The sequence below is a fragment of the Rhipicephalus sanguineus genome, chromosome 3, assembly GCF_013339695.2.
Source record: "Rhipicephalus sanguineus isolate Rsan-2018 chromosome 3, BIME_Rsan_1.4, whole genome shotgun sequence".
Lineage (NCBI taxonomy): Eukaryota > Metazoa > Arthropoda > Arachnida > Ixodida > Ixodidae > Rhipicephalus > Rhipicephalus sanguineus.
Window position 1 is genome coordinate 16604406 of NC_051178.1, and position 19915 is coordinate 16624320.

The 19915-nt window shown below is 47.1% G+C and overlaps 1 protein-coding gene across 1 annotated transcript in view; it reads left to right on the forward strand.

Annotated features, from left to right (window-relative positions):
- Nucleotides 1-19915, forward strand: part of LOC119386466 (dual oxidase) — a 348909-nt gene that overhangs the window by 130266 nt on the left and 198728 nt on the right. The window contains exons 4-6 of the mRNA XM_037653749.2: nt 2306-2493; nt 4866-5067; nt 10555-10721. Of these exons, the coding sequence (XP_037509677.1) occupies nt 2306-2493; nt 4866-5067; nt 10555-10721 (557 nt within the window). The remainder of the gene's footprint in view (nt 1-2305; nt 2494-4865; nt 5068-10554; nt 10722-19915) is intronic.

Consider the following 19915-nt stretch of genomic DNA (forward strand, 5'->3'; position numbering starts at 1 on the left):
GAGTACGGGAAGTGATATCGCACGCCGTTGCCACGTCTCCCGTTCGAGACGCGTCTCCGCACAATGACTTGTACACCCTTGCCTACACCGGAGACTAGTCTTTGTGGTGACCGTGTACCTCGCGCCCAACCTCGCTCGGGACGCCGTTGCCGCGAAGCTGGATGCGGCTATGGAAAGTGTGCGTGTGCGCTCCAAACCCTCTGATCCCATTGTCTTGGTCGGCGACTTCAACGTTGACGTGCGCAAGAAGAGTGGCGAGTGGCTGGTGGAGCACATGCAGACCAAGCACTCTATGCATTGTCTCTCTGCCGCCTCCGACAACACGTGCCCCACTACCATTCACGGGAGTTGCATTGATCTGGTCTTTACGCGAAACTGTGCCGCGCGTATGCTTCTCAAAGACCATTTGACCGTGCACTTCAGCGACCACAAGGCGGTGATTGTGACCATCAGGTACAACGATAACACGAACAGGTGCTGACGTATGAATAAATAATGCATACGTGTACACTCTCGTCTCTCTTCATTAATAATCGCACACTCATCGGGTGCACCCAAATGCATTCGCATTTCCTCACGATCCCCTTCGGGGAGGTGCGGCTTTTTTTTCTTGTGTTTTCATTTTTCGCCGGCGCTATCGGCTCGCAGGGAGGCTGGCGGGTGCGAGCCAATGCATAGGGCCGGTTGGGAGAGGACAGAGAGGAGGAAAGCGCCGCAGTGGAGGAGGGTGTCGCTACATTCTATATTAAGGGGCTTTACTGAAAACAGCTTCATGACGCCATCCAACGATGCGTAAATGTCTCGCATATGCGGAGGGTGAACACGGAAAAATATAAAGGCTCTGACCCAGTCGTATTCACTGGGTCAGAGAAAAAGTACCTTTCGGGAAAGATGTCCAATTTAATCATACTGTCATCAGTTATTTGATGTTCGATAGCTAGAGGAAACATTGTGCTTTCATCCTTACAACTGCTTCTGATAAATTTCTATATCTTGGAAGAGGTCTCGTTAATCTTTTTTCTTTTAACGGAAACGAGTGCGGTACGCTGACACAAACAATATTACAATGTTAATTGTGCACAGCATTCAGTGCCAACAAACTATAAGTGCCTGCCTCGCAGTTTTCTTAGTGTCCCCTGACATTATGAAACCGTTAAGCGCACAAAGACGGGAACAAGAAGTCTTCTTGTTCCCGTCTTTGTGCGCTTAACGGTTTCATGATGTCAGTGTACCAACTAGCTCGGACCCAGCCTCTTATTCAGTATAGTGTCCCCTTTTCTTCTGAATATGTTTTTCCTATTTCGCTTGAGCTCTGGAAATGCATGAAGATTGAGTGTCGCCGCTCGTCCTGTGCGTCAGTCTTGTCAGTGTCTTCCTGCGCTTTGATTCATTCGTAAGCTTCGGGCGCCACAGATGCAGAGACGGTAACGCAGGAACCCTTCCCTCGCGGGGAGTTGCCGCTCCGCAGAAGTCTTAGCTGTTCCCTCTTGGCCACTAGTAGAAAGTAAGCATTCAAGCACATAGTAGCTTACGTGTCACATACGCACGAAGCAGTCCGAGGTGAGAGCGGCGTGGCCGAGCGTGGTATCAGTGTGGTGCACCTCCTTCGCCAGCGCATTACCCGATAATTTTCTTGTACGGCCACCTGCTTCGGGATGGTTGTTCAATGGTTAACTGCCCAAGCTGCCGGCTTGCAAGGCATGCAACATGGTGGCCAGGGGAGATCCACCAACGCTGGCACACTCCGGTTGGCCCACGGTCAGCAGCGTCGCTCACGATTCGCAGGCGACAGCAACAGTAGTTTAGTAATAAGTAAATAAATAAATAAATAAATAAATAAATAAATAAATAAATAAATAAATAAATAAATAAATAAATAAATAACAGGAAATTCCGCTCTGAGTGCCATTTCAAACCTTTGTTACCGTACGTCTGTTTGAACAACTTTTAGAGAGAATGCGTCGCCGTTTTGTGTTATGTCGCGTGTGTACACTGCTCCTGGAATATCTTCATTTGTTGCTGTTTCGCGCTTGATGATTGTTGTAGTTGCACTAATAATAGTGCGCTTACATGTGCTTTATCTATTATGCTTACTCTTTCGAAAATAATAGACCTACCTCTGCCAAAAGGTCTGCACTGTGCACTGGAATAATCACATAGAACGATATGACTGGCTGTACATAAAGGCCGAACGAAGCAATGCAGAAGACGTGGCAATGCTTGCTCGAATGACACCAACATTTACAGCAGCTACATTTGATGGCCTTGTGTCGACTTGCTCTAGGGTTCTATGCTTTTCTCGCAGGCCAGGTGATTTCGTCGGAGGTGTTGATGGCGAGTGAGCCAGGATGCCCCATCGAGTTTCACCGCATTCCTATCAGCCGCTGCGACGAAATGTACGACAGCAAGTGCACGGGCCAGCGCTACATGCCGTTTCACAGGGCCCACTATGACGTAAAGACTGGACAGTCGCCCAACAACCCCCGCGAACAGGCCAGTATTTTCGCGTGTATCCATGAGCTTATACAAATGCATCTTTTCGTGAGAAATGCGCTCTAAACTCGCAGCGCAACGCGCCACTCGAGCGTCGGATCCTTCCCGGGCCGCAGTGATTCCTTGGCTTTGATTGTAATTAAGTAAAAGCTGATAGCGTTCCTGCAAGATAGATGCCTCACTCATAGATACCAGCGCTACATGCCGTTCCACCGGGATCACTAAGTTCCAGAACCGATATGAAAAGACTAGCGTCGCTAGTCTTTTCATGTCGATTCGGGAAATTGACTTTATAAGAAATCGCTCCTCAGAGACTCTTTATTATAAGCGATTTATAGATGAAAATTTTTTGATCTGGTCCTGTGGTGGTAATGAACTTTCATCCTGTATAGCTGACTTCAACACTATTCACCAATCTATTTCGTTTTCGCATAAATACTGTCGTTCTACCGTTAACGTTCTGGATGTCACAGTTTGCATCTCTGAAAACAAACTAACCACTAGGCTTTAGAGGAAACCTAGAGACAGGCACCGTTGTCTTCACTGTAAAAGGTCACGTGCAAAACATTGGAAAACCGGAATACTGTACAGTCAGGCGCTCCGCGTTAAGAGAATTTGCTCTGAGCAGTCAGACTTTTATTCACACTGTGTACAACGCCGTGAATCTTTGATCCAGCAGGAATACCCGCCCCGCATTGTTGAGGATGCCGTTAAAAGAGCCGATGCGCTGAATCCCAAGGATTTGTTCAGCGCTAAAAAGCAACCATCCGTTCAGACGCAATGTAATCTGGTTCTAACACACTCAGCATCGGTGCCAAACGTTTCGTCAATTCTCAAAAAATATTTCAACATACTAGCGCAGAGTGTTCATCTTAAAGTAATCTTTCTATTGCCACCTCGGGTATTCTGCAGGCGGTCTCGCAATCTGCATGATATCCTAACTTCGTCTCAGACAAGGGTTCCCGATAATGTCGGTTGTCGACCTTGCAAAATACCACGATGCAAGGTTTGCGCGCATATGACGACGTCACACGTTTGTTAAAAGCACTGCTTCCGATTTCTTTCATATAATTAAAGAAAATTTCACGTGTCACACTTACAATTGCATATATTTGCTCGAATGTTCCGTTTGCAAATTACGGTACATTGGACAAACCGAAACACCCTTCAGATGCCGATTTAACAACCGCAAGTGTCATGCTGCCACTATTCCTAACCTTCCGTTATCAAAACACGTGCACATTCCGGGCGACTCATTTGATAATATTACAGCTACAATCCTTCAATCTGGTCTCCATTCTCACCACGAAAGAGAGCTTCGAGAATCGTATTTAATCTATAAATTTAAAGCCGTCACTTGTGGTATGAATGAAAGCGCTGGTAAACTTTCATTTTTACCCATTTATTCCCCTAAACGCTCTTGACTACCCCCGCTATTAGTGCCGCTATGCTTTCACGCAGATAGATTAGTTCCCTGTTTCAGCTTTGTTGTCCGATCATGACAAGATGTTACACCCGCGTTTATGTTTATCGATAACTTGCTCGCAGTTGTACCAATGACGTGTTATTGATGTTTGTGCCGGCGACACAGATGTTATGTCGCTTCATCATTTTTTGCTCATTTTTAATAATTATTTACTCTTTTATTCGTTTTGTCTTGCGCAAATGCGCACGCGTGTATTCTCGTTTTTCTTGTCCTATCACGCGCACTGTTTGCCCACGTGCTTTTAACAACCGCTTGTCAGCCATTAACAGCGCTATGATACGTCACTGGTCATTTTATATTGCGGTACCGTCGCATGTTCGCATCACTCCGACGAAGGCCGGTCCCGCGGCCGAAACGCCAGTCCTTTACAGAACGATTTTTTTCTACGTGTTTGATTTTTGTCAACTATGTGTGTATATATATATATATATATATATATATATATATATATATATATATATATATATATATATATATATATATATATATATATATATATATATATATATATATATATATATATATATATATATATATATATATGATTTCAATTATGCTTATAATGATCCCATTAAAAAATTTCAGCATTAAATCACGAAAATTAGTTATCGGTGTAGTACGGAGAAAACAGAGTCCTTTTGTTTCGTCTACACTTATTTCGTAGGCAGGACTGAGCTCGTGTGTCGTTTTGTAAATGACCGTAGACCACAGACCGCTATCTATGAAAGGGACGAAGACTATTCTTTTCTTGGTACTTTACCTCCAGGTTCAACTGCTGCTTCAGAAAACATTATAGCTCACCTTTCACGTACTTTTTCCAAGTGCTTATTTTTTTCCTGTGCCCAAGCTTGCTCTCGAGATATCGAGCGACTCTCTCCCCTCACAGACGAACCTGGCAACTAGCTGGATCGACGCTTCGTACGTGTACAGCACAAGCGAGACATGGGCCAACACGATGCGCTCCTTCGAGAACGGCACCTTCCGCGTGGCGGAGGACGGCTTGCCGCCAAAGAATAAGGAGCGCGTCCCACTGTTCAACTCGCCGCCGGCACGCTACCTGGGAGTCATGAACCCTGAGCGCATGTTCAGTGAGTTCCTGCACTTGTGATAATAATGACACTTCTTTGTTGTGGTTGCACAAACCTAACCACAGAATTCTTCAGGAAGCCAACGCAAGTGTACGGATGGCTTTTTTTCTGGCTCTAGCTCGTCTGAGTGAGAGTTTTAAAGTTTCTCTAGCGCATTTTGAAGCCTTATGAATAGCTCGACAAGAAGTTGCCATGTGATCTGCCTAGTCTGGAGTGAAGGCGGATCGGCGCCCGTCTTGTGCTGCTTCAAAACTTCATTATTCGCGAGGTGGGACAGAGCAAAACGCTTTGACACGCATGTACGCATTTGCAACTATATGACATCCATCACACCAGAACTCGAAGCAGGCAGAAGAAGCAAAATTCACTTCGAAAGAGCTCACTTCGTCGCGTAACTGGGCGGAAGAGCAGGCGGCGTGCCCTGTCGGTCTCTCAGGGATTGCTTCGCCAGCCGGAACGCGTTCTTTTTTATTGCGATAGCAATTATATGGACAGTCTCGGCTGGATTTTGCCGTCGCCGCCGTCATGCACCGTATATGTATAAGAATATATATATATATATATATATATATAATTGTCCCAAAGAACAATAATTCAGAAAAAATGCTTCCGAAGCGCGGAATCGAACAAGCGACCTCTTGTTCCGCAGCGCGTGGCGCTAACCACTACGCCAGAAAGCGCCGATCCTTCAGGTAGCTAACGGCGAGCGTTATATACACACCCTTTACCGCTGGCAGGATTCAGAGACGGCAGGCGCTTATAAGCGTTTCTTCATTACCAGCGAGATGGCGCGAGGAGCGCGACGGCTGGATTTAAAAGTCGTCGGCGAGCTCGCTCGCTTCTTCTTATATTTGCGCAGGAAGAACCTTGCCCTTCCGCTGTCTGCTCGCACGGTTTTCTCGTGGTGAGGGGAAGAGGAATGTTTCGAGCTTTCACCGTGGTAACCGCGCTCATGTTACGAAGCGTACGAAAGTCACTCGAGCTCAAAGGACGCCGCTAAACGAACAAACAGAAGATGAGCGTGAACTATCAAGTGCCAAAGCTCGACACTTGAAGCACGCTAGTTTCCTTCGCTGCTTCGGTCGCCTTTGCAACAGGAGCACTGTTCAAACTGAGAGTATGCAATGGCGAGCCTCACTTCATAGAGCATTAGTTTCTTGCTATCGCATTCATTGCTTCGCCCTTGCGGCGAAACTGTGACTTTTTTCGCTTTACCTGAAGTCGTACCTTGGGCTGCACAGGCATATCAACCACGTGATGTTAAACGCCCTCTCGTAGACATACAATGGCGGCCAAAGAGCCTTATCAAAAAGTCGGCGTCACAGCCGACTTTTTGATCGATGCAATTGAGAACTGCACCAAGCTGAAGGACGAAACTTTCAGGATGTGCAAGGACACATTGCTCACGACCCTGACCCGGATGAGCTTTGCGGAGAAGACGGTAATTGACAGTTGCGGTAACTGCAGTGCGCCGGCGTGTGCCAACTAATCTCGCATTCGCAGAGCCGCCGCTAACGGGGTGGCCGCTTATTCTGAAGACCGCAACTTAAAAAAGGTCAAAGCTGCTTCTCGGCGTTCTGCTTGCATAACTTAAGGGGGTACGCGGGCATCAAATCGCGAAAATCGCCCAAAAAAATCAATCAATTTTTGGAAAACACTCGTTTTGGCATCTGTTGTCTCTTATTTACGCAGTATCTAGACCATTATCTGAAAACGAAGTCTAAGTGCCAGAAAAAAAATGATTTTGTAAGTGAGGTTAGTGAAAAAAAAAACACGGTTCATCCCTCCGTCATAGGAATCGGAATAACACGAAAGTAAAGCGTGCCCTTACAGAAGTAACTGAATGCTTACTGTACATTGATATCAGAGACTTTGCACAATGTATATTGATGTCTGGCAGCTAATGGCGCCGTTTAACGTGTATGCACCCACTTTGATTATTGGTGGTACATCTCCATCCCGACGACTAACGTCCAGGTTAAATGACTAAACAAACCCTTGTGGTAGCTGTAGTAGTTAACGGTGAAAGCGTAATCAGTGAACGAGGTGTGATAGCCAGAAGAGCGTCGCATATTGGACTTGAGAAGCGTGCGAACTTGAGCTTGTTGGTACGCATTCATAGTAAAAAACAGCGCGAAAACACAAGGACGAGAGAGAAGCGCCGGTCCCGTTTCATGTCTCGTCCTTGCGTTTTTGCGCTGTTTTTTACTATGCATATTGGACGCAGAGCTTGTTCGCCGTACCGCGGCATGTTAAAATGTGATTGAACACCCACGGCCGCACTAGAAAGAAACGCAAAGCGCGTCGTGTCGCCCCGGTAGCACGGCCGCGATTTTTCTCGGGGCGAGCGCGACAACGGGGAACGCGGTGGTACAGCCAGGTGAGGCAGGCGCGCGTCGCAGAGCGAGGCCGACGCTTTTACGACGCCTGGCTAAGGTCGCCACCTCGCGGTGTGTTAAGGCATTGACAAAATTCAACTTCTATGGAAAACGCGCCGAATGGGATGGACGCGTAACGCGTTGCAGATGCTGGTCGCGGAGGGCACAGCAATGACGAATTACTTTACCTTACCACTCCCAGAGGTCAACACCACCCAGCCGACCGGGAGAGTGGTAGATATAAAAGGCGCGTTCGTAAAGCCTCCGGAGTCTGTGACCGCGGCGCAGTGGATAGCGTGCCCGGCATCTGTTGTTGCGGACCGAGTAGTCGTGGGTTCGATTCCCGTTGACGGTACCTTTTTTCTTTGCATCTGATTGTGTATATTTTTTCGACGTCATTTCCGTGACGGAAATACGTCACTGAAGTCTTGGTGGACCCCGGCATAAAACACTTTCGTTTTAAAAAAAGTCCAAAATCGGGCTAAAACGGAGCAATTCGCGGCGTCGTATCTCGTCTTTCCTGCCACCGAGCGCCGCCTTCTTGGCGTCGTTTCAAAGCTCAAAGTTCCGTCTTTCCGTTCCCACCTCTCACGCTTACGATCACCGCATAGAAAAAGCACACACACACAAAAAAACGAAGGTTGTTTTTACGAACCTTGCAATGTACGCGGCGCTTCTATGGGTATCGCACGACACCGTTGAGAGGCGCTTTTTTTATTGGTTGTTGCCACGGCGGCGGCCGCTGTGTTTACGAGCGGAGTGCTCGCTGCTTGATCACTCCACGGCCGTAAGCACGTGAATCGTCGCCGTTCGAAAGGTGACGCGTGTACGGGAGGCAAACTGCAAGCCTCAGTTTCGTACGGAGGAAGAAAACTGGGGACGGTATCGCATGGATCGGGCGAGCCAGTGATTAGATTGGCGTGCACCGACTGGGTTGTCGGCACGTCGCGTCATCCCTTACCGGGACGGTAATAAAGCAACAGCGATGTAAACCATAGCGCTTTATCATCAAGACGCTTACTACCTATCAAATAACGCGCAAGTGCCACTTTACCGGCTTTACTTCGGAGACGATCTGCCGACGCTTGCTCTCGCGCCGCGCCGCTGAGAGCCAAGCTTCGTGCGGGCGCGTTCCTGGTCCCGTTTCGATGACACGGGCGTCTAATGTCCCCACTAGCCGAACAGCGTTCTCGTTTCACTTGTAAAAGTTAATGTGAGAAAATGCGTCTGCGGTATAGTTCGGTGCGAAGTCGCCGTCAGCTTCGGACTGCCGAGAAGATGTGGCCTCTGCGGCGCGGTTTATTGTGCAAGAAAATGAATCTTTAGGCGTTACTAGTTGACAGGGGTGATCGCGAAGCTTCATCAAACTGATACACCGCTACTTAGGCCGCCTGATGACACCTTCCACGGCCGCAAACATATCGATACAGTCCGACATGCCCAATGTTTACATGCAGCTTGGCGCACTTGCGTTCCAGAGGGCTCCACAAAAGCGTCTGCGGTAAATGATAGAGGTAACAAACTTCCTAAATCAGGCCAAATTAAGGAGTAGAGGCCAAAAAGATGATTACTACTGTCCTGGCACACTTTAGCATAGGGTCAACTGCAACCAAAACTTTGTTGTCCATTTTCTCAAAAGAGTGTTTTGTGCCTGCCACTTCGCTTCTGGAAAGCATAGCACTACTATGGCTAGACCGATTTTTATGCTGTTTGTTTTATTGTAACCCATAGACTGTGCTGTACTTCAGCACGCTCTTGGAATCTTTGTTTATGCTATCATTCTTTTCTTATGTGATAATTACTGAATGGCACGATTAGCTGAGATACAGGCATTTCCATGCAATGTTCAGCATACCATTATTAGGGCTGCAAAAAAATCTAAAAGTGTCTTTAAGTACAAACAGTATGTGAGCAAAGATACAAAGTAGTTCCCGCCTCCTAGCATGTTTCATCACTGTGCCAGGCTTTCCACGAGCAAGGGACTTGTGAATTTTTATAAAATAAAAACTAGGAAGGATATATTTACGAAAATGCTCCTTCGTCTTTTTAAAATTATTTGTAGTGTGTGTGCCAAATTTCATCAACCTAATAATAATAATCATAATATCTGGGGTTTAACGTCCCAAAATCACGATATGATTATGAGAGACGCCGTAGTGGAGGGCTCCGGAATTTCGACCTCTTGGGGTTCTTTAACGTGCACCTAAATCTTAGTACACGGGCCTCAAACATTTTCGCCTCCATCGAAAATGCAGCCGCCGCGGCCGGGATTCGATCCCGCGACCTTCGGGTCAGCAGTCGAGCGCCATAACCACTAGACCACCGTGGCGGGGATTTCATCAACCCAGGCCAAGAAACTAAAAAGTTACAAACGATCCACGCGTTTCCCCTTAAGTTAGGCAGAAAATAAGCCCAGAAAAGAGGCGAAGTGACATACATTCACTTCCTTTGTATGCTGGAGAGGTGAAGGCGGTGGCTGCAGAACAATTGTGAAGATCTTGAAATAGCGCGGGACTTTGTCGTTTTTACTATTCAGCCTTGCCCGTAGTGTGAACAGAGGCTAAGGGTGGCTTTTGGCTTAAACGCCGCGGTAACGCTGCACACCGATTCTCGCTTCATCGTCTTGTGATTCGTCAAAATTTGGCTCTGCTCCCTCACTTTCGCGACACGTAATGGAATCGAAACTGACCGCATCGGACTAGTCAGAGACATGCAAGCGAGAAGTGCAACGCATTTTCGCGTGGCGCGTACACATTACGAGCGATGCTTCTCGCTTTTGTATGCTAAGCGTGTTGCATGTTGCCGTGCTGCTACAGACGCTTCCGAGACGAAAGTAGCGAAGCCGTTCGCCAACAAGACAACGGCTGCCAAGCGAAGCCGCAGGGCATCAGACGGTCATTTGCCTTCGTCTGTGCTCAGGTGTTACGTAGATTTCGTTAAGTACCAGAAGAGATTGCTGACGGTCGTTAACGTTAATCGTCGGGATGGGGGAAATGAGTTACGAGACTTAAGCGGAAGTGCATGCATGCCGACCCAGCGCGCACGGCGCACAAGTGTATTTCATGATGTATTTCACAAATAGTCTGATCTTTATCTTTGATGGACGCAGTTCTGGGCGATCCGCGGACAAACCAGAACCCAGGCCTGCTGGCGTTTGGCATTCTCTTCTTCCGCTATCACAATGTTCACGCCTTGCGCATTAAGGAGCAACATCCAGACTGGACCGACGAGGACATATTCCTGCACGCCAGGAGGCACGTCATTGCAGCATTGCAGGTCAGTGAGTCTTGTACGCTGCCTGCTCCGAGCTGCTTATCGTTCACTGAAACGCGCAATCTAAAGGTCACGTATCTAAAAGTATGTAACCGACACCATGGCGTTCTTGGCACTGGGCAACAGGGCGGTTAGGAAAATACTAGCGTATCTGTACAGAAGTTGAAATTCAAGCAAACACAATAATAAGGCAAGTGCTTTTGTAATGCTTGTGTATTTGCTTTAAAGCAGAAGATGAATTTTTTTCGTTTATTCGAGAAAATCATGCACGTCAGTATTAAATGCGGAAGCAGGTTCCAAAATTCTGGGCTGCATGAGGCCTCCTTTACTTACAGAATTATGGCAGATCCCACAGACTGTGAGAACCCACTTCTGGGTTCTCACAGTCTGTGGGATCTGTCGGCTGTGGACAGGTGTTTGAAAAGTGCTTTTCAAGGGCCCCTAAACCATCCAGAGGTCAAAATTTAGTTGTGCTGTTGCAGTTGTGCACGTGTCTACAACAAACATGGAGCTTTAAGAGTAGTTCGAAACGGTGCCGTAATAACGGAATTACTCACGTTTGATGATCCAGAAGTGGTCCTCGCTCGTTTCGCTCTTTCCTTCGCTATGCTCCGTCTATGGTCTCTTCTCCTGGCCGAGTGCTCCTCCCCGCCGTGCGAGGAGGAAGATAGGCGAGCGCGCGTACCTCTGAGCAGAAAAAGAGGTCCTTTTTGTGATGACAGGTCGGCGATGGTCTTATTAGACGGTCGGTGAGGCCATTGGTCTGTGGGTGGTAGGAGGTGCCTTGGCTCTAATGATCGCCCGAGTTAGGTCAGCACTAATAGCAGTACGGTGATGAGGACATCTGGCACGCTATGACGCAGGACGATGCTCTCGACGAAAAACGGCTGCTTTGGCGACACTGTGTTTGGGCAGAGCCCTTGTGTAAGCGTAGCGGATGAGATATTCGGTGGCTACGACGATCCATTCATTTCCGGAAGTCGGCATCGGGAACGGCGCCGGTATGTCCATCCCGATTGGCTTGAACAGTTGGCGAGGTGGTTTGATCGGCTGCAGTATTTACATTCCAACAATTACAATTAGTGAACGTAGCACCTCCCGCTGGTTTAGCCCTGAACTCAAGAGGCTCAAAAACAAAAAGAAACGGCAATTTCGCTCCGCAAAAAACAATAACAATCCTGTGGCGTGGCAGAAATACCAGGCCACCACGAAACTATTCTGCTCTGCCGTCGATAAAGCGAAGCGGCTGTTTAATAATACCACCTTGCCCAACTTACTCCGCACTAACCCAAAACAATTCTGGAGAGTGATTAACCCACAGAACGAAAACAGATGCGTATCAATAATGGATCATACCGGACAACCTATCCCGAATAACGCAGTAGCAGAAGCACTAAACCTTACCTTTTTCTTCCGTTTTTACCAGAGAACCCATTGAAAACCTCCCTGATGTCTCCCCCCACAACGACCCCACCATGCCAGACGTCATTTTTTCACCTCACGGCATCCAGAAAATCATCGAATCGTTAAAACTTACATCATCCTGTGGCATCGATGGTATTAATGCTAAGGTGCTGGAAAACACCAAAGAAATTACCAGTGTTATTCTTTTCTCATATTTTTCAGCAATCACTCTCATCCGGCATTGTTCCTCACGACTGGAAAGTCTGTAAGATCGTTCCGGTTCCAAACCAGGTTCATCTAGTTGCAGGCCCATATCCCTAACCAGCATCTGTTCAAAAATAATGGAACATATAATTCACTCGCAAATTGCTAAATTCCTTACCTCAGTTAAATTTTTTCATCCTAACCAACATGGACTCCAAAAGGGACTTTCATGCGATACTCAGCTTGCACTATTCATCCATGACCTAAGCGCTAGCGTAGACCTTAACATACCAGTTGACGCCCTTTTTATTGACTTTGAGAAAGCCTTTGACAAAGTTCCCCACAACCGCCTACTACTAAAGGTCTCTCAATTAAACCTTAAGCAACTTGTCTACAATCGGATTCAGGACTTCCTCACTAACCGTCAGCAATTTGTAGAAGCTAACGACACGCCCTCATCCCTTTCTAACGTAATCTCCGGTGTGCCTCAAGGTACAGTTCTAGGCCCCCTCCTCTTTTTAATTTACATCAATGACATACCCGATAATATTTCGTCTAACATCCGCCTCTTTGCGGACGACTGTGTAATCTACCGACCTATTACTAACGTTTCAGATACAATTACTCTCCAGCATGACCTACCAAAACTCGACGAGTAGTGTCGCAAATGGCTCATGGTCCTAAATACTAATAAAACTGCACTTGTTTCATTTCACAGACGCCATAACTTACCTGCCGCTAACTATAATATTAATGGCTCCATAGTTTCTTCCCTAAGTTCCATTAAATATCTTGGTGTTAACATCTCACAGAATCGAAACTGGTCTTCTCACGTAAGTAAAATAGTTAACAATGCTAACAGGGCTCTCGGTTACTTTTCGTCGTAACTTACATCTTGCACCTCCATCAGAAGCAAGACTGATAGTTGGGCTAGTAGGTGATACATTATGGGCCGTAACAGCGCACACACTCACGGGACGGATAGAAGGGAGCACAAACAAGCGCTGAGTTGAGAGTCAGCGCTTGTTTGTGTTCCCTTCTATCCGTCCCGTGAGTGTGTGCGCTGTTACCGCCTATAACCTCCATCAGTCAAATTACTAGCCTACAAAACACTCATTCGCCCAAAACTAGAGTACGCATCCGCCATTTGGGACCCACCTCAAATTAACCTATGTAAGTCCATCGAAGTAATTCAAAACCGCGCAGTTAGATTCATCTACTCAGATTACTCATATCATACCAGTGTTACTTGCCTTAAAAGAAAAGCAGGTCTACCTAACCTTGAACTACGCCGTAAGATTTCTAGACTATCATTGTATCACAAAATGTATCATACGTTTCATTATAACTCTCCCATTCAATCAGCCCATCGCACTTCAGCCCGCACAAGTCACCACACGGCCGTCTACCCACCCCCTGCTTGCACCACAGTCCACCATCACTCCTTTTTCGCCCAAGCAGCCAGGGACTGGAACGATCATCCCCCAAGTGTCATCCATCATTCCAACACGGATAACTTTCGAAATGCCATAGAATCATTGTTTTATTAACCCTACATTGTTTGCCCACACCCTCATGTAAAGCCCTCTGTTGGGGGGCTTTTGAGGTATATTAAATAAATAAATAAAAAGTCCGGCTGGCCTAGTCCTCGCTGCCTTCCGTCGCTGACAGTCTCGGCAGGAGCTTACGTAATGGTCGACGTCGGTAGTGAGGCGAGGTCAGCAGTAGTTTACTTGTATCCACGCGAGTGTGCTAGAAAATCCAAGGTGGCCAGCCATCGGTTCGTCATGTAAAGGTTTCAGAACCTCAGGACGTAATGCTGCATGTATAACGAGGAGGTAGTTTGCTCTATGGGGCGAGGATTTCTTTAGTCGTTTCGCAAGAAAAGCGACGTTATTCGCCGCTTGAAGGGCACGAAGCATATACACACAATAGCTAAGGAAATCAGTTTCAGCCTTGAAGAAGACAAGTCCACTTGTCAAAACGTCGGCTCGAGCACCCACGCCCTGTTTACGGATTTTTTCATCGCAGCTTCCATCTTCCACTTCCTGCCGTTTTTTGGATGGACTTAACTACAAATACGTAAATGAACTAGTATACACTGGCGATACAATCGACCCTTGAACCCTGAAGCACGCAGTATAGGATTTTCGCGGCCTTGACGCAGCGCACGTAGTCCGCGCACCACCCGACGAGGACCACTCACACGTCGCTGCCGTCGTGGCGGTTCCCCGCGTCGCTGCGCCTCATAGGCTACGATGCTCTTTGGTCGCCGCGCAAACACGGCAGTCGATGAGACGGCCGCTTCGCTGCCCGGGCGGTTGCCCAGACCACGTGCTGGGCCATGCCCGAGAACACCGGTAGGCTGGCCGAGCACGTGTCAGCGTTGCGGGGCTCAGTGGACCAGTAGCCGCCGGCTCGCTCCCAGGCCTCGACCATGACCGCAAGCACGGTCGTGTCCTCGCGAAACTGGTCCTCCGAACTCATCAGCAGTCCACACGCGAACAGGACGGGCGCCGCGACGGGCTGGTAGCCGCCAGGGCTGGGCAGAGATACTCAGAAAAGTATTCCGGAATACAGATATCGAAATACATGAACTGGAAGCCTAAAATACAGATACTGAGATACATTTTCTTTTAACGTAACGGGATATTTCGGAGATATTTTTGCAATAAGACGAAAGAAGTATTCCGGAATACAGTTACAGCGATACAGGTACTGCGATACTTTTTTATTTGAAGGATCCTGATACTACGCAAATACACTTACTTATTGGTGCAGCATAATGTTGTAATTAAAGTTACAGTGCATCGAAACGTTCAGTTCATTTATTTATTTATTACAGTACCCTCAGCGCCATTAAGACATTGCAGGGGAGGGGGTGGACAAAGTACATAATTAGCAATAATGACATAATTACAAGTATCAATTGCAATAAAAATGCACTATTTCACAGCAACAGTAACAAGGATTGGACACCGAAATCGACATACTTGGCGAACGAACTAAGCTATGCTAGAAATAGCACACTTTAAGCAAATCACTCTAATCACTAATGAACACCAGTGAATTGAGAAAAAGTATGCATTTACTTGGCACATAAGATTTGCTTTGCTGAGAAGGTTGCTGTGTGAGCATCTCAAATAGGCTGTCTTCTAATAGCGTCGGTTCAGCCTCAGCACAAGCCGCACGAAAGAAAAAAAGTCTGTCTACCGCTGAAGGCGAGCACAAATAGTGAATAAATATCGCCTTCATAGCCGGATTGCCCTGCAGCGTGGCGATATCTTTTCTCGGGTCATCTAGATAACGAAACGCTTCCGCCCTCACTTGGGTTGTTCTGACTGTTCAGAATCCGAATTCTGTCCCCATCTTCGGAATTCTAAGCCGTCTGACCCTGTCGGCTTCAATGAAGCTGTCACCACCACCGACGCTACCAGCTCCCATTTCAGAAAGCCGCAACAGGCGAAGTCGGCTCCGGCGGTGGGGGAGCCTGCTACCACAAAAGACCGTTTCACGCATGTAATCAATTAGGAACGCACCCTGACATTGGAGAGGTGGCTGAAAGCGCGTCAAAGATAGCCATCTTCTAGTACCTTCCGCCGCGACTACGGGAACTGCTTTTGGAAGTGCCGCCGCTTTGAGAACTGAATGCACGCGAAGCATTGCAAAGCCTGTTCCAAAGCGGTATCCGCGCGGGGAGTCGCGAAGTAATAACTTGCCACCTGCAAAAAATTAGGCGTGCTGCACTGACCTTGAGAGACAGCGACTTCCGTCGGCGGAGGCCGACAACACTGCCCCCGCGATTCTGCCGTCTGCGGCATCGCGCGCTTTACCACATAGACCATTCTGTGCTTGAGCGAAAAACATCGCCGCGCTTTCTGTCGGCAACCGGCGGCGCGCCTTTGCTTGTCTTGGCACAAAAAAGAAAAAGAAACGCCATTCCCCCATTGGAAACACGCCTCAACTCATTTCCGACACAAAAAAACAATGTAACGAGATACCCGTGTCCAGCATAGTATCGCGATACAGGCGATACATCGTAACTGTATTTCACTACTGAGATACAAATACATTTTTCAAATGTATCTCGATACAGAAATACAGATACTCAAAAGTATCTCTGAAATACTATCGCGATACTCTTGTATCGCGATACTGCCCAGCCCTGGTAGCCGCCACGATCGCTCCTTCTGTCAGCTGTTCTTCGCCTGCCGTCACGAAGCGTCTTGCTGCTCGAGCAATCGAAATCTTCCTCGAGCTCTCCGCGAGCGACGCCGCCGCGCACCACAATGTCGTGCTCTTCTTCGCTCATTGTCAAGCGCGATTTTTAAATTGACCCCAACTCATCACAAAGTCCATGTCTGCCTTCGTGAGGTGCGTTAGTGGCTTGGCGAGCCGTTAAAATTTCTTAATGAAGCGTCTGTAATAGGCCACTAGCGAAGAAATCGCCGTAGGGCTTTCTTTGTCGGTAGGTTTCCTGAAGACAGCAATGGTAGCTGTTTTCCACGGGTCTATGCTCACTCCAGGCTTGTAAATGACGGGGCCCAAAAACAAGAGCTCTTCATACGCGAAGCGGCACTTTTCTGGCTTTAGGGTGGGTCTGGGGATCTTCATTGCTTGAAGTAGAGCTTCAAGGCGCCTTAGGCGTTCGTTGAAGTTTGAGGCAAACACAACGACGTCGTCCAAGTACACGATGCAAGTCTGCCATTTCAAGCGTGCCAGCACTGCATCCACAACGCGGTGGGAAGTCGCAGGTATCGAGCAGTGACAAAAGGACATGACCTTGAATTCAAACAGACCGTCCCCATCTGATCACGTGGCCACACAAAACGGTGACGCGAGTTTCAGCTGACATGCGCGCCTTCTATGCGCGCACGTGTAGTCATGTCTTCGTCACCACCATCGTCGTCGCCACCGTCATCAGTGTCTACAAGTGATGAAGAAAACACGGATGATTTGGAAATCGCTGCGATTCACGACGTCGCGAATCATTTTCGCCTCGATCCTGCGCAAAGCAGCGATTCTGAAATTGATGCTGGTCCGTGCAGCCACGAGGAGGCACCTGGAGACGCACGCAACGGCCATGCTGGCAAGCAAGAACACAGGACAGGAAGAAACGTTGTGGACAGGAGAGGCAATTTTATCCTGTCCACAAAAAAATTCGGCAGATCCCACGCCTTGTGGGACTCCGTATCATGCGAAGCAGTCAGCGAGTACTTCTATGCTGCATTTTTTTGCTTTGAGCCAAGCGTTACGAGGTTAAATGACGTGTTTCTGTAATTGCTGTAGCTGTGTGCACATCGTGGGCGTACCAAGTACGTCCACAGCACTGGCGTTTACAGGGTAACCTATGGTGTGACGTAACGTCAGCACTCGCGTTAGAGCACACACGTCTGCATTATCGAAACGAAGTGCATTTTACGGTGCGATGATGTGAATATCATACGTAGCTTTCGTTAGCGTATTCATCCGGGGTTGAGCGAGGCTTGAATTTAACATGGTGAATCATAGGAATACAAATTTAATGTTTATTAGATTATTAGGCTGTTATAAAAACGGAGCCAACACTGGAACCATAGACGTTAACTTGAAATGATGTCTATATCATAGGAGTACATACATATGTAGCGTTGATTGCTTTGTTATCAAATTAGATAGTCAACACCACCACTACAATTGACGTTGCACCGCCATTACGCCTGCATGGGCAGTTTTTCCAAAACAGTCTCTAGACCTGGCGTGGCTCTGCGATAGAATACCTGATTGCCGCGCAGAATGTTTTGGTTCGGTTACTGCTGGGATCCTAATTTGTCTTCTTTCTGTTCCTCGGGTCACGCTGATGTCGGTTTTTCTTAACGCTCTCCCATTTAAATTGCCAATGTCTGCTCTCACCGTTCCTGGGTAGATAGAAACTGTCAAGCACCTGTGTCGTATACTCGTACACCGCGGCCCGTAGTAAACCGGGATGTGCCACACGTGCCTAGAGGAAAGGGTTTGACGACGTACGCGACAGACAGACAGACAGACAGACAGACAGACAGACAGACAGACAGACAGACAGACAGACAGACAGACAGACAGACAGATAGATAGATAGATAGATAGATAGATAGATAGATAGATAGATAGATAGATAGATAGATAGATAGACGGATAGATAGACGGATAGATATACGGATAGATAGATAGATAGATAGATAGATAGATAGATAGATAGATAGATAGATAGATAGATAGATAGATAGATAGATAGATAGATAGATAGATAGATAGATAGATAGATAGATAGATAGATAGATAGATAGACGGATAGACGGATAGACGGATAGATAGATAGATAGATAGATAGATAGATAGATAGATAGATAGATAGATAGATAGATAGATAGATAGATAGATAGATAGATAGAAACGCTCAAAGTGCTAAAGGTTCGCTAAGAAATGCTTCGCACTTAAAACGATTCTAAACCTTGCGGTGCGGCCTGCGACGATCGGTCGGTAAATGTTCTTGTGGGTGAAAGCCGATCATAATAAAAATAAAGGAATAAGCTCGCGTGGCATTTATACAAGTAGCAATTTGTGCAAGAGTACAAAAACATTTTCATTGAACAATTAAAAACGAATGGCCATGGGTCCAAATATTCTTTGTCTTGGAATTATTCATAAACGTATACAAAAAGTCCTTTTTTCAATGACTGATTGACTCATTGATTGATTCATTGTTCCCTTTTAGATATCGTCATACCTCGAACACTTTTTTACACATTTTATGTTGGCCACTTGCTCATGGCTTGTACGACGCGCAGTCGTATCGTCTGCTAGCGCCATCAATTTGCAGCCATTGTTTCGCACTGCCTTCTAGAAGTCAAGCATCCGTTGCCATCACCCAAACGGATGGACCTTCTCTTAGGACAATTATTGCCGAAACGTCTCCACCGCTCTTCTTTGAACCCTTTCTGAGGTTGTAGAGACCAGTGTGCGTCAACTCACTAAGCTGTTCCTTTGTAACTAGGAAACAGGGGCGTAGCCAAGTGGGGGGGGGGGGGTTGAAACCCCCCCCCCCCCCCGAAATTTTTCAGTTTTGCTTGCGTATATATACACGCACACATACAAACGCACGCACGAACATACATAAAATATGGTTGAACCCCCCCCCCCCCCCCCCCCGAAAAAAAGTTCTGGCTACGCCCCTGCTAGGAAACGATTCCACCACCGAGACGCCCCGCCGCTATGCGGTGAACCTGTTCCTGCTTGTGAATAAACGAGAGTACATTGTCTCCTCTCTAGCTGTCAATACTTTTATTTCTAGCCTTCGTTAAGCCGAGCTCCCGGCAAATGAAATAAACTCTTAAAATGGGTGTAAAAAATGGTATTAAATGACACCTTCAAAAAGCATCTGCGTGTTTTTGTCAAGCAAGCAAATTAGATTGCAAGAAACAGTAATTAACCTGTATGGACAGTGGCGATCTTTCACTTTTGACCACAATCTTTTAGGAAGAGGCAAAACTTACACTTGCAAGAAATATCTAAAAGCGAAGTGCCTGTAGACGATCAAACTACTCCAGCACCTGTCTCCAAAAGCATGCGGT